The sequence below is a fragment of the Vigna angularis genome, chromosome 4, assembly GCF_016808095.1.
Source record: "Vigna angularis cultivar LongXiaoDou No.4 chromosome 4, ASM1680809v1, whole genome shotgun sequence".
In the NCBI taxonomy this organism is placed as follows: Eukaryota; Viridiplantae; Streptophyta; class Magnoliopsida; order Fabales; family Fabaceae; genus Vigna; species Vigna angularis.
In genome coordinates, this window is record NC_068973.1 from 5,842,583 (window position 1) to 5,858,635 (window position 16,053).

Genomic DNA, 16,053 nt, shown 5'->3' on the forward strand with positions numbered 1-16,053 from the left:
AAGTAAAACGCGGATAAACATTTAGTAAATCATGGATTTTTAGGGTTGACAATTTGTTTTAGATAAATGGTTTTAATTTGATAGACGATTGAATTTATAGTTAAAGAATACTTTAACATATATAACATATATAACATATATAACATATATATTAAACTAAAACCATGACAATTTAAATTTGGGTTGAATTTGTAAAATTATATTAACATATATAACATATATTTTATTGTTTACTGTAACTTCACCTGTCGTATTATTAATACATCGATTACTGATTTCTTTGGATCTAGCCATAGGTACTTGAAGAAATGAAGGGACATAAAATGTATTTTTAACTTAATAAATTAATATAAATGAAAGGCTTAATTAATATAAAAATTATATTACTAATACATTATAATTATATTCGTAAACTTAGTAAGTGGACAGTTTAAATCCAATCATTAAGAAACTGTTGAACTAGTAAAAGAGGGACTTCTATTTATATATAAATTTTAACAATTTTATTATTTGAAATTATGAATAACATGTTTTTTTCGAAAGTAAAATAAAATAATTTTCTATGGGATGTTTATGTAAAATTGATTTGCATAGTAGTGATATTATAGACTAAATTCTTGGTTTTAGATCATTTTTCACAAATAGAATATTATATAAATTACTTTCATTATATCAATATAATATATACATGTTAGAAATTTAAAAAAAAAACGACCTACTAATAGCCGTGTTTGAGTTTTTACGATAAAAATTATAAATAATTGAATATTTTATATTTCATTGGAACCCGAAGTTTAAAACAAGATTCACATTCACTTTTGCAAAGTCTAACGGAAAAAAGGTAAAAAATATTTAAGTTTATTCCAAGATAATCCATTGTATTCTCTAAGGTTTTTTTTTACCTCTAATTATCATATATTTATTATTATTTATATTTTTTAACTTTTCCGATGAAAATTTTATTTTATTTTATTTCCAAAAATCGCTATTTAAAATAGTGTATTTCATTTTTTTTTAAATATCAACTAAATTGCTTTTGAACTAAAAACAAATTTAAAAATGTATTAGAGATAAAAGGATTAAAGAAAAAATATACTAGAGAATAAAAAAAACTCAATAATTCATCAGAAATAAAAAAGAATATTTACGTATATTCTTTAAGATAAATTAATAATTAACACATTTCGTATAAATATTTCAGATTTGGATGGAACCAAGTTTTAAAAGAATCGCATTCTCTTTCGAAATTCAAAGACTAAAGAAATGTGGAAGTTACTTAAAGGCTACTTGAAGTGGATATCTATGATTTTTCAAAAATATGATGAGACTTGTTTTAAGTGAATTAAAAACTTTGATCTTGAAAGAAATTGCTTTTGATGTAATGCAATTTATATGTTTGGATAATTCTATTTTAGAGAGAAGTTATAATAAAAAGTAGCATTGATTAGAAATTTTTTTGGTTGTAGCTGAAGATGAGAGACAGTAAAAAGATTTTAGATTGTACGTGGTGTTATATTTAGTAAATTGTTTCTATAAACATTATTTTTATACTTCTTGTCTTTTTTTAAGTAAAGCATAAGTTTATCCTAAAAATTTAAAATATATGTTTATTTGAAAGACACTCCTTACATCGGAATAAAGAAAAGTTAAGAAAACTTTTTTCTCATCTAAAATTTTTTCTAGTATAGTTTGTTTAAATTTTTATTTTTCATTTATACAAACATTTATTATTAAGTTAAACAATATATTTAATCTTAATTTTAATACTAATTATTAGATTGAACCTTTATTATTAAACTAAAAAGTTATAATTAATAGATGCCGACACTTTCTTTTACAAGATAGGTTTATGAAGGAAAAAATTTATTGGAAAGAAAATATCAATAAAGGTTGACACAATTTCTAATAAAAAATCTTAAAAAAATTGAATTTGTGGATTTTCAAATTTATAATATATTCAACTTTTTTATTTTTATTTAATATTTAAACTCGTTTAGATTTTTAACACTAGTAAAAGTCAAAATTTAATTGTGCCTTTACTCATCTAATTTCTATTATAAGAAAATTGATACCACATTAATATATATAAATTATATCAAATTGGAATGACAAAAATGAAAAGGAGATTAGTTGGAGTTGATAATTATTGAATGGAAACATATTTAGAATGATGAGAAATATATTTTGATGAAATTTACATTAATTGGTTGATTGCATTATATTATTATATTATATATTATATATTATATATAGGTTTTGAGTATACAGACAGAAATTTGTTTTTCCTTTAGTGGATGTTTCTGAATCATGGAATGAGTAGTATGTAATAATATTGTACTCTTTTCCCTTTTACGTGGTGCTATGAAACTAGATTGTAATATTCTGCACCACTCCACAAATATCAAATAATTAATACGGCTAAGATACGGAATAGGGATTGCAATATAATATATATTTACATTCGAGGTTATTTATAATTTGAAATTATAATGCTTATATTTTACGTCTTAAATGTCTTATTTACAAGTTTTAATAACTTTAAATATATTATCATATATATTTTAAAACTATTTATCTATTATAAACACGTGGTTTAAATTATTAATTTATTTTTAAACCAGATATATGCTTTATAATTATTACTTTTATTTAAAGTTTTGTATATTGATGATCATCTACCAATAATATTCAGATTTTTATGTGAAAAAGTCAACACTGGATACTCGTTGAAATGATTCAGAGAACTATACCTATAACCTCATTTTTTTCACTTAGTCACACATTTTAGAAAAAGAATTTCACATTTGTTGTCATCATTCTTAGAATATTTTTACTGAGAAATATAACAAACAAAGAAGATTACATATGAGAAAAGGAGTTATGCACCATTGGCTAACAGGACACATTGAAAGTTCATCATGAAGACATAATATAAGACCATAACATCTAAACAAATACTAAAAGTAAAACTATGCGTTGCAAAGAAATTGATCTTATAGAGTAAGCTTAAAGTGCCACTCCCAAAGTTTATGAAATGTATTTGAAAAAAAAAATCCCTATAATTTGGATGACACTTAAAAAATCAAACTTATAAATGCTAGGATAATGTTTTATTGAAACCTGTGATTAATAATTGAATTAACCATAGTTAGATGGCTTGGGGGATGGGTTGTTATTAAAAAAAAAAACTTTCTTTGGAAACAACTTTGGGAAGGACAAATACCATAATACAAGTGTAATAGAAGAAGTAAAATACTTAATTTTTATATTTGTTTACATTACATTCTTTTACAAATAATAAAAAGTTTCAATAATCAAATAATAATTATAAGTATTTTTAATGTTATTTGTAGTTTATCATGAGTATGTTAAAGTCATTTTATATTTCTGGTTCCATCGGGTGACATCGTTAGAGTCAATCACTCAATTTGAAGTATTATATGCTTTGAAATCCGAAACTTCGACACAGTTTTGATTTTAAAAGGCGTCTTGTAAGGTGAAAAGAGAAAGGACTATTTAAATTGTTATTGGTCTTGACTCTTAAATGATGTGAGATTATTAGATGTACTGAAAAAGTGAAAATTTTACAACAAGGATCACTAGTGCAGAATTGGGCTTTAACGTCACCCCATAGACGTCGGACCACAAAATAACCAGCGTAAATTATTGACCGGTGGCATTTTCGTAAATAAGTGGGCATATAGACGTCTGTTAGGCGGGGCCCCGGACGTCGGGTCCCCCGTTAACAGACGTCTATATGCCTGACAAGTAGGTGAAAAGTCATGTTTTCAGCCTTAGAGACGTCTGATCCTGCCACTCTGACGTCTATATTCGATTATAGACGTCGATGCCCCTCCCAACGGACGTGTATATGTCTGACAGGTAGATGAAAAATTATTTTTTTCCGTCGTGAGACGTCGAATCACGCCATCCGACGTCTAAATGGCCTGATAAAAAGTTGTTTTGGACGTCATATTAGTGAGGGCACTGACATCTAGGTCAGAATAGACGTCGGTTCAACTAGGGAGCCGACGTCCAGTTTGTTGTTAAATCATACATCAAACCCGCTGTTACGAGCACCACTTCATCGTCTTCCTTCTCGCCTTTTCTCTCCGCGATATTACTTTTCCAGGTACGTTTTTGTCTCTTTTGAACCGTTTAAACGTACTTTTATTCCGATTATATTAGTCTTTGCTTGATTATCTTTCACTTGAACCGATTAAAATGAGTTTTTGTTGTGTTTTGGTGCAGTTTTTCTCGTGTCTTTGGGTAGCGTTGTACCGCATTCTCTCTTTGCTAGTTTCCTCGTAAGAAAAACTTGCGTCTTTTGGATGTCTTATAGCATTTCAACCCAAAATCGAACTTCAGTCCTTGCCTAGTTCTATTGTCACCGTTCGTTTACATTGGCGGTTTTAATGGAACTAGGCAAGGACCCAAATTCGCTTTTCGGTTGAAATGCCATAAGAGATCCAAAAGACGCAACCTTTTCTATGACGAAACTAGCAAAGAAAGAAGGTGCTACTACGCTACTCAAAGACACGAGTTGCAGTAGACGTCGGTTAATGCAATGTCCGACGTCTGAGGGGCTCCACAGACGTCGGACATTGCATTGTCCGACGTCTATGGAGTCCCTTTAGACATCGGACATTGCATTAACCGACGTCTATGGAGCCCCTTAGACGTCGGGGTCATCCAGTTATCGACGTCTATAAAGACGTCGGACCTGTTTGAATCCGACATTTGATTAACGTCACCCACAAAGACGTCGGTTCTAGAGTTGACGTTAAAAGGCCAAAATAACAGACGTTAAACGTCCTTTCTGAACTAGTGGATAATTATATAATCAATAGAGAGCATGCTAGTCTTGATTCATATAGAATGTTAAATAACCTTTTTAGGTTAGATGATGAGTTTATGCAATTTGGGGTCAATAATTGGTTACTTTTATTAACTAAAACATGTTAGGAGCATTAAAATATATTAAATTAGCTATGTTGTTTTCTTTGGTATTGTATGCCTCATTTGACCATTAAGTTATAGCTTGAGCAACACTCAAATGGTGAGTAATCATTACCAACACCAAATGTTACTACTCAAATGTCCTCATGAATGTTCAAATGAAAATGTTTTTCCCTCAAATTATGTTTGACTTAAAGCTTGAGCGAGAGAGTTACTAAAAAAGTTGGTCATGTTGTTCAAGTGACCAAGTGACACTTGAACAAGGGAGACTAAGTGTTAATTGCCACTCTATTGAAGTTGATCACTCAAGCGATTAAAGGGTACCTTACTAAGAGATATGCCAAAACAATTTTCTCTTCTTTTGATTTGGTATTGATGAAGCAACATGTGGTTGTTCAAAAAATGAGTCTTCCTTTTGTTTGACGACAACAAGTTGCTCAAGCGAGATGATATCGTTTAAACAACATAGTCCTGGATATTATCACATGTTTAAATTGCTAAGGGTGTATGATGATGTATGTTTACCTACATGTACTAAATTGTATATTGTAGGATCTTGATATAATAAACTCTTTCTAGGATATTGTATGATGGTGGTAAACGTCTAATAACATGTCATCTAATGATGCAAAGGTAGATCGTTTGGCAACTGATATTCTTTGGATGTGTTTTGTTAGTTAGTTGGGATTTTGTTTATATTTCTAAATAACATATTACTATTTTGTTTCCCTTTTATAAGGTGAGTTGTACTACAAAACGGGGAGGAAAGAAGATACAACTTAACACTTTTGTGCATAATACACAAGTCATTTTATTCATTTCTAAATTTGTGTGCTTTTTTGTTATGTGTCTTTGTTTGGTGTGATTTGTAATTTGCTTTATGCAACCCTTTCATTGATCTTGTACTCAATTTGACATCGATAAAATAATGTACTAGTATTGCATTTTTTGTTTTGAATAAATAAAATTCAAACATAAGAAAAAGTACATTTTATAATGTACCAAAATAAATTTATTTAACTATTTTTTAAACTCAAGATATGATTGAACAATTACTTAAGGCACGAAGTCAAATTAAACATTTATTTAAGAAATGTTTATGGTTCAAGGCCAAGATAGTGATGCTCAAGGTGTGAACCTAACTAAGGATGCTCAAGGTCTAAAATCAAGTTAAGAATGTTTAATGGTACATAAGATAAAATACTTTTCACAATATATAAAAAACAAATTAGTTGAATTTTTTTTAAATCCAAGTTGTGATTGAGTTTGTTAGTATGAAATTAGTTAGCGGTATATTTTCATGTGTATGAGTATACATTTTTTATTTCGCTATCCATAGGTATTTTATGTGAAAAATATAGATAAGCTCCAATATGGAACAAAATATAAATATCTTGGATACAAAAATTTTAATAAGAAGAGAGTAGTAAATTTTTAATCAACTTTTTTTATATAGCTATGAATGTGTTCATATATGTGTAGGAGACATAATCTTATAGAAAATTGCCTAGTAGATTCAATGACAAACCTATGTTTATGCCCACACAAGTGTCAGATGTGTTGTAATGTAGAAAATTGCACCACAAATTCGAGCACAAGGGTGTGGCGATATCCACATAAGTAAGAAAGATACAATTATATAGAAAATTACATAAGAGGTTTGATAATGGAGATGTACTTACATTCACATGCATGTGGGAGACAATATCATATTAAAATTTGTACTAAAGATCCAACAAAAAATTTGTGATTGCATCGACATAGGTGTAAGTGACACATTTATACTAAAATTACACTAGATGATTTTGCTTCCATATGAGTGTGGAAGTTGCACTTATGCAAAAATTGTATCAAAATCCAACCATAAGAGTGTGATTGTGGTCATATGGTTGTGAGAGTTATATTTATGTGAATAATGACAACAAAGATTCACCACAAGGGTGTGGTTCCATCTACATAGTTGTGAAATGTGTAATTGTGTAGAAAATTGCACCAAAGAATTAACTACGGGAGATTGATTACATCCACATGGTCATGAGATGTGTAATTATCTAAAAATTGCATTATATATTCAATCACAAGTGTGTAACTGCTTCCACATGATTGTGATAGTTCACTCACATAAGAAATTGCATATATCAATCACAAGAGCATAACTAAATCCACACAATTGTGCGAGGTGCTCTAATGTGAAAATTTTCACCAAAATTTAAAGCACTAGAGTGTTACTGCTTCCACATGATTTTGTGAGTGCACTTATATATAAAATTGCATTAAAGAATTGATCAGAAGGTTGTGATTAGATCATATATGCATGAGAGGTGCTATAATATAGAAAATTGCACCAAATGTTTGACAATGGTTAGAAAATATTTTATTGAGATCCTATAATGGGCATCAAATATTCTTATTGGAATGTTGAAGTTGGATGAATTAGATGGTAAGAAGTTATTAGTTGTGAATCTATGAAAAATAAGTTATGAATAAGGTTGTCTTAATACCAAATGAAAGACTATAATGATAATATAAAAAACAAGTATAAGTTGAAAGATAAATGTCAATTCTATAACAGTAAAATTCTTATATGAACATTTAAAATAATAAAAATGATACTAAAAAAATATTAATAGTGTTATTACTATATTATATACTATAGTTAACTTATAAGATATTATGAAATAGTTAACTTAAAGTTGATAATTAATTCTATGATATTTAGACACATATTTTCCTTTTGGTTATTGTACTATATGACCGTCCAGTTAGTTTAAGATTGGACAATACATACACTCAAGAATGTCTATTAAAGCACTCAAAGATTGGGTTGTTAGACCCTATGGACCGAGCGGTTGTTCTTAAACAACAATTAAGTTTGGTGATAATTAGTTTATATCAAAGTATGATCATTACCATTTAGGCCACGATTAGACCGGTAATAATCTGAAGTCATTCCGCAATCTATAAATACATGTTTGAGATCATAATTAATGAGATAAGTGATTGAATTTATTATGCATTTATTGGTGAATTTGTCAAATCTTTAGTGACTTTAACATCAAAGTATCTTTTGTATATAATCTCCTAACTTGACCAAAAAGAGTGAAAGACCAGAGCGAGTGAAGACAAACATTCAAACACACAGAACTTAACATATTTATAATTTTGATCTCATAATAGAAACAATTATCTTTATTTATTTAATCTATTTTTATTTTGATGGCGAAGATAAACTATTTAAATTATATTATCAATAATTAATTTATTATGTATTTATGAGTAAATTGAGTAAACATGTAACAGTGTTTGTGATTATTTCACAAAAAGTTAGAAGGTCTTGAATTTCTCAAATAATTTTTTTTTCTCCATGAATAACAAAAGAGGGTTATTAGTTTAACTCATTTTTAACCATTCTAAGAAGGTTACCCTAGTTTAGACGGAAAAATTAATAGATTGTTTTGAATTATAAATAAAAATATAAGAGTACAAATAAATGAAAAAAAGTTGTTAAACGAATGAAGAGTTATAAATAAAAGAAACAATGATTTTACTCTCATTATAAACAAGGGAAAAATATAAACGAAAATAAATAAATTTATAAAAACATTTTATAATACTTGAAAATTACTTATAACCAAAAACGCCAAACCATTTTGTAATATTGTTTTTAGTATATTTTATTTATTTTAAAAATATATTTAATCCTAAAAAACAAAAGAAAGAAGTTGACACAACGACGTCAAACATATTAATCAGTCAATTGTTTGTGTGAATTGGTAGTATCCATTTATACTATTTCTCCTCCTTTAACAAACCGTAATCACATTAATTTTACTTATTTTTAATGTCACGAGTCATCTTAAAGATTCACAGTACATAAAATACCTAATTATTTTACAAATAAACAAGAATGAATAATTTTATATTGATTAAGAAAGTAAGGTTACATAATTTAATTTAACTAATTAATGCTAAATAAAGGTATTTCGCATCATGAATAAAAAAATCATTAAATAAATAATTAGCTAAATGATGTTTTAGAAATAATATTATTTAACAATATATAAAATTAGTTAAATTTATTTTTATTTAAGCTCTTCTGTAAGTGCCAAATTTTTTGTTTGTATATATTTAAGTAGGAGGACTTGCATATTTTAAAATTTAACACTCATGTAATATAAATTTAATAAACCTTAAAAAAATATTACACACAAATATTTGTAGATAAAATCTTCTCCTAAAAGGAAAAAAAAGTATGCACACAACTATTATATACTATAATTTTTCAATAATAATTTTATACAATTATTTTTATTACGTATCTTTTTCCATTTTTATTTTCTTTCTATTTCTCTCTTCCATTAATCATATATTTTTAAATATAAAAAAACTATATCACATCTCTCTCACCGTCTTACTCTCTCTTCCTTATCCTCTCATCAAAATAAACACACGAACCTCTTAAAGAGAAAACTACTCCATTATTTTTCTCATGATTTCGTATTAAAACTTACAAATAATTTTTGATTTTATAGTTTTCCTCTCTTATGTTTTCCTTGTATCTGTAACTTAGTTTCTCATACATGAAATTAAAGACATAGTCTTGTAATTGGAGAATATTTTCTCTCTATTGTCATAATCTATTGCTATGCACTTATATTAAAAAAATGATATTTTACTTGTTATCAACACGTGTCCACTTTTGAAGATATAATTTTTCAAAGATATATGCACATTCATAACATCAGTTGGGCATTGAGCAATAGGTGGAGATGAAAGGCGTGTTTTGTGAAAAGACTATTTATACAAAACATGGATGTCTTTGTTTTTATTCCTTCTGGCATTTCCTCCTTGTCTTCATAGAATACAGACATTGGTGTTCTATCAGTATATTTCCATGCTCTTTTACAGTGTTTAGACTAAGCTAGGGACATACTATGGAATAACATAGCCAGTACCCACACAAACACAAGAAACAAATACAACATACAATAAATCTAATTATAATACTGAAACCCTTTTAAACTCTTTTGCTAGTCTTTCTCAAATTCCAAAGATAAAAACACACACACACACACACACACACACATATATATATATATATATATATATATATATATATATATATATATATATATATATATATATATATATATATATATTATAAACTCTGTTGAACTACAATGGTCTTTTTGGTATAGACTACAAATATTTTTTTATGTTATGTTTATGTTCTAGTGTCGTTATCTTATTTCACTACATTTAATAGTTTTGTATTGTTTAAAAATTGAAAAGAAAAACAATTTAAATATATTTTTCTCTTTCAATATATTTCAATATGTTTTTTAAAGATAAAACTGTAATAACAATTCAAAATTCCAAAACGGATAAACAACAAAAGCTTTCTATAGAATTATTCAATACATTTCTATATTTAAGACTCAGAACTCAATGGTTAGGTTGAAATGATTTAACATCAATTAACTCACATGTTCAGGTGATAGATGTTTTGCCTTTCTGAGCAATTTTTTGAGAAGAGTTTAGTGCCCTGAGATTGGAATTGAGCATGCTGAATTTCCTGGAGAAAAGTGAAACAGATAGTGAAGATAGAACAAGTGGGATGATTACAAAATGAAGAGAAACAACTTCTTCCAAATCTGAATACAATGAGGAAGGGAACAAACACGGTTTGCGGAAGAATTAGTGTTGCTCGAATTGACAGGTGCACCACATTGCTTACTTTGTGTTATATCACCTTTAACATTATTATACTTGCACGGGGTCACCTTCATTTGTAATCAATCTAATTGTAAGTATTGAAAAAGTGGTGTAATAAAGTGATCTAAAAAATTGACGTGCAAAATACCCATATAATATTATTATTGTTAACTTGTGAATGTGTTGCTGCATAGGCTGGAAAAACAGAACCTGATAGCTTCTTATGAATGGAATGCACTTCAGGACAGATTGACAAAAGCAGTGAACAGAAATATCTGATGGACCCAGGACTAATTGTATTGATCCATGATTATCAAAAATCATGAGTTTTTAATTACACTTGTTCCCCTTCACCTACCACACTAAACAGTAGACTTAACTCACTTCACCTCTGAATTATGCTTTTGGACCACCACATAATATGGGAGGCAAACCATGTTTTGTGGTCCAATTAATTGGCTAACTCTTTTCATAATAAAACAATTAACAAATTGGTCTTCTTCCTAAGTACAGCTTTATCAATACTTAACCTTGTTGTTTGTTCTTAGCACCACAATTCTTTGGGACTGTATATGTTCCCCTGTGGTTATTTCAGCCAGATAAATTAAAATACGAAAGACAAATTGCATATTATATAGAAATGAAAGACCTGAGAATGATTAGGCCTCTGTGTTAGTGTATGATAGTCTCACCTGAAATGCATTGATTATGATCTCTAAATGGAAGTTTAAAGAAGAGTGAGGCAGAAAAGGGTGTGATCAGAAATGAATTTAAGGCAGGCAGTGTCCCCTTGTGAGGTACCAATCATCCTTTCCCTCACCTGCCCCGTTGGCAACTTTATCATGAGCCATACACGTAATTCCATGGTTCTGACACCTTGATCTAATTCCCTCATATGAAAGCAAAGTATTAGAGAGTGACGGTATCCCCAGATACATACATACACACAGTACATTCCATAAATGAATTTTATCCTCTTATTCTTTTCCTGAATCTTGAAATATGGCTCTACAAACCCACATTGCATGAGGACAAAGCAAAAGGGTGGACACTGGCATAGAACAAAACCACTTGCCCCCACCCAAAAAGAAAATTAAAAGCATAATGAAAAGGAGAAGGGGAAATCAAACATAGCCAGCAACAGCATGATGATGTCTGTGGGGACTTCCAATTCCAGCCTATGCATCTTTCCAGGTAATCAAAGCAACTCTAGCTCTATTGCACATTATTCCACTATGCATTTCCCATCACTTATCACTAATCATTCACACAAACCAAAAATTGATCATTCAACAAACAACACCACAATAATGGCAAGGCCAAAATATTAAGCAACCATCCTTTCTTAACCATCACACTATGGAAAAATCTTTTTATCTTCATTAATCTCAACCCGCTTAATTACTCCACAAATTATTTAACTATTCACTCTATCAAACATCTAGGTTAAGGGTGAATGCTTTTGTCCAAACCACATCTTTAACAATTGAAGTTGAAAGAATGTTGTAAGATTAAACTGTGATTAGAGCAACGCAATCAATGGCAGTAACTGTAGATGATGAGCTTCTTGATTACTAGAAAATAACTAAAGCTCAAAGAAAAAGGGTAAAAGTCAATCAATGGCTTTTTTCACAAAAACTGTTTTTCTTTTTATTTTTTTCATTACCTTTTGTTTTATGTTCCTCAACTCTATATATAAGCGCAACCCACACTTTGTTTCTTCTAGTCAATATTCCGGTCAAACAACCTCGCCGGAAAATGGACGAGTCGTGGAGAATGCGAATGGGACTCACGCCGGGGCTCCCTCGCCGCAGATCCATGGAGGACCGCTCCGCCTCCCGCACGCGCCGCTCCATCTTCTTCGCCGCCACCGCCGAGGCGGAAACCCTCGACCCCGACGACTTTGCCGATGTCTTCGGAGGCCCGCCGAGGAGCCTCCTCGCGCACAAGTTCTCCAGGTCCAATTCCTTCTACGAGGAGGTTTTCCGACCGCCGGAGTTCTCGTCTCCGGCAAAGTCGAAGGGCGGCCGGAGCCTGCCGGTGTTCCGGATTCCAGCCAAGAACGAGGCGTTTTACAGCGACATATTCGGGTCGGATGATGACCGGCGGTCGCGGGAGCGGTCGGGGCCGCAGTCGAAGGCTAAATCGAAGTCGAATTCGTCGTCGGCGCTGAGTTCCGAGGAGCTGAGCCCTCTCCGGCCGGCTATCGGTGATGACGTGGCATTATCTGCCTTTGCTTCTAAACTCAGGTACTGAAATGAAATCCCAACTAACTAACTGTTTCGAGAGTCCTTCTGCTACGTTCTGAATTGACCATTTTGCCCTCTGTGATTAGCTCTATTTGCGGTTCTGAATTGAAAGAGTAAGAAGGAGTGTAATATAGAAAATGTATTGCAAGGATTTTTCTTTCAGTAAATTTAGTAGACGAAATATCTTTTCTGGAAAATAAACATCACTGTCTGTGGCATTCCTTAATATTGTGAAAAATTATAAAGTAATATGATTGACAGAGTTATGGTTATGGGAAGTCTGAGGTTTCTTTCTGGGTGATTGTTGCAGGCCAATAAATGTCCCATGCAGATGGAACTCAACCACTATGATGCCTGAGGAACACCCAATTAAACAAGGGGGACCACTTTTTCTATTCAATAATCACTCATTTGAAGTTCATTGTCAGGATAATGAGTACAAGGAGACCTTCAAGAGTCCTCATTTCGGATTCTCACGAAGAGTCTCCTCGCCAGAGACAATTAGTCTCGAATCCAATTCATACCAAAGCATGAAGGTATCCGCTGAGGACTGGGAACTCAGTTCCCCGTTCTCTGCTGTCTCTGGCCTTTGTCAAGAACCTGAGGCAAAATCCTCGGTTCATGATTATATTCTTCCAGAATTCGTCATAGAACAGGACGATGATGAAGTTATGAGCTCCTATGTCATAGAGGTCAACTCCAACCTCAGAGAGGAAAGTTGTGGAACAGCAGACATTGATGAAGCAATAGCATGGGCCAAGGAGAAATTTCAATCACGAAATTCTGATGAAGAATCAAGCTTCAGAAATGAAAGCAGTGAACAAACTATAGCCGTGGAAGGTGATTGTCTTAACCGGAAATAAAATTTTGTGCTTGATTTTTTCAGCTTATCTTAAAAGAATAATTTCAAACTAATTCAAACCTGCATGATATAATGCAGGAAGGTCTGATGCAGGTGAATGCCATAGTGATGAATCGGGAAACATTAAATCTTCCAAGGTAGTATGATATATTGGAAAAAACATTGCTTATGAGTAACTAAATAAACGTATGCGTTATATGCCTATAGTTTTCGATAGAAATTTCAAATTAGAAAAATATAAAATACTTCGTGAAAAATTGATGAAATCAATTCCATTCAGACAATATCATTTCAGAAATTGATAAAAATACATGGTCATAGAAAGAAATGATAAATATTACCTCAAGTTGTATAATATACTTTATTTACAGGTTGTGATCAAAACAGTCCATAATAAAAAAAATGTAAGGAAAGGAACCAAATATTTGTGATTAGAAATGAGTAGGAGTTTAATCCGGCTGCAATTCCTCTCCTATTTAACTTGTCTTCTTATATTTTAAAGCAGCTGAAACTTCCTACTTTGTGAAATACGTGACTATGACCATTACTAGGATTTTCCTTTACTTCCATTTCTTTTATCTTAGAACACAGATTTATATTGATGTTCTGTTGTTTCTATGAAGGGACAGACAGAAACAGAGAAGCTGGACAGAGATATAAGATTGTGGTCATCTGGCAAGGAAACTGACATTCGGCTACTCCTTTCAACACTACATCATGTAATGTTTTCTTTGTTACTGATATTTTAGTATTGACGAGATTATTGAATCTTCTGTAATTTTATACCCCTTTCTAAGCATGAAGACAACTGGAGAATTGACATTATTTTATGTTTTCAATAAAAGATTTTATGGCCTGAGAGTGGCTGGTATGCTGTTCCTCTTCCGAACCTAATAGAAAGTTCACAAGTGAAGAAGGCCTATCAGAAAGCAAGATTATGCCTCCACCCTGACAAACTGCAGCAAAGAGGCGCAACACTCCTACAAAAGTATATAGCAGAGAAGGCTTTCTCCATTCTTCAGGTTTGTGAAATATGTGTTATATATGCATAAAACCTACTATTTGTTTCAGAGACAATAAAATATCGGCTAAGGATCAACATAGAAATTAAGTTCATATCTACTTTGGAACAGGATGCATGGACTGCATTCATTTCTGAAGACGTTTCCTTCTAAACAGCAGGTGACTCCAATTCCTGATAACTCGGTTTTGGTTTAAAGTTCGTGGGAAAACATCGAGATAAACATTTTGAATGACTAAAGTGATCATATCCATCCAGCAAATACACAAGATGTACATGAAATTTGAAAGCAGCATGTCCATTTGTACAAACTGTTGACTGATGGATCATGGCTCTATTGTTTTGTGTTTGTATCATAAGTTGTTTGACGCTTTTGTAGGTATTATTTTGGAAGTAGTTAACAGGAAGTTATTTGGTTGGTTTCAGTACTTGATTTGTATATGATGACATGAAACCAAGAAATTAGCTTTTTATTATTCTTTTGGAACCTTATTCTATTCAGATCTCATCAACAGCAGCCCATCAACCTTTTCAGCTCTTTCTGCTGGGTAAGCTTATCAGTTATCATCACATGCTCTTAGATTCCTTTAGCCCTTTTTCCTACAACAGAGATTTCTTGGTATGCCTACAAATGGTCAAATTGTAAAATTGAAATATTTCCGGTATCATGTATCAGGCTACTGCTGTGAACAAGGCCTCGGTCCAACTGCTACCTATTCTAAATTTCCATGTTTACACATATTGGCTATTCAGGAAAATATGTAACCTTTTACACCTACATCATTTACATGTAATTTCTATGTCGTTGGTCTCTTGATTATATTTCAATCTTGCAGAGATTTTTTTTTCTGACTTTTGACCTATATGATAAAATTTCCACCATATGTGGTGTTTGGTTTGGAGTGGTCCAATTCAAATTCAGTTTAGATAAAAAATTTAGTTTCGTAGCATGTTTGATCATCTTTAAAATATATATAAACATCAATATTTGCCTGAACATAATTTTGTACAAATAAAAGTTGGAATTACTTTTGCATACTTACAAACTTAACTCCAATTTGCAAATTAATCCAAACATGTCCTTTCAAGTTCCATTGATAAATATGAAATTACTTAACATTTTCACCTTTTGTTCCCAGTATCATGAAATCAAGAAAGAAGCACTTTTTTTTTAATTTTTGAATCTATTCCATTAAGATCTTATCAACTGCAACCCATTTACAAATGAACTATTTGGGCTAGATAAT

General features: G+C 31.0%; 1 protein-coding gene across 5 annotated transcripts; it reads left to right on the forward strand.

Moving 5' to 3' along the window:
* The first annotated feature begins 11,701 nt into the window (after nt 1–11,701).
* Nucleotides 11,702–15,634, forward strand: LOC108332141 (uncharacterized). 5 transcript variants are annotated; one of them, XR_001832477.2, is made up of 9 exons: nt 11,703–11,868; nt 12,401–12,923; nt 13,234–13,763; nt 13,864–13,922; nt 14,409–14,504; nt 14,631–14,807; nt 14,919–14,967; nt 15,309–15,354; nt 15,483–15,634. XR_001832477.2 is itself a non-coding variant. In XM_017567298.2 (7 exons), exons 1-7 carry the CDS (start codon nt 11,820–11,822, stop codon nt 15,001–15,003), a joined length of 1,473 nt encoding a protein of 490 aa, XP_017422787.1. In that variant the 5' UTR covers nt 11,702–11,819; the 3' UTR covers nt 15,004–15,634. The 5 variants fall into 5 exon arrangements, 3 of the variants coding, with proteins under 3 accessions (XP_017422787.1, XP_017422788.1, XP_017422785.1); XR_001832476.2 differs by having other exon boundaries at nt 11,705–11,868; nt 14,919–15,354; XM_017567298.2 differs by having other exon boundaries at nt 11,702–11,868; nt 14,965–15,634.
* The last annotated feature ends 419 nt before the right edge of the window (nt 15,635–16,053 follow it).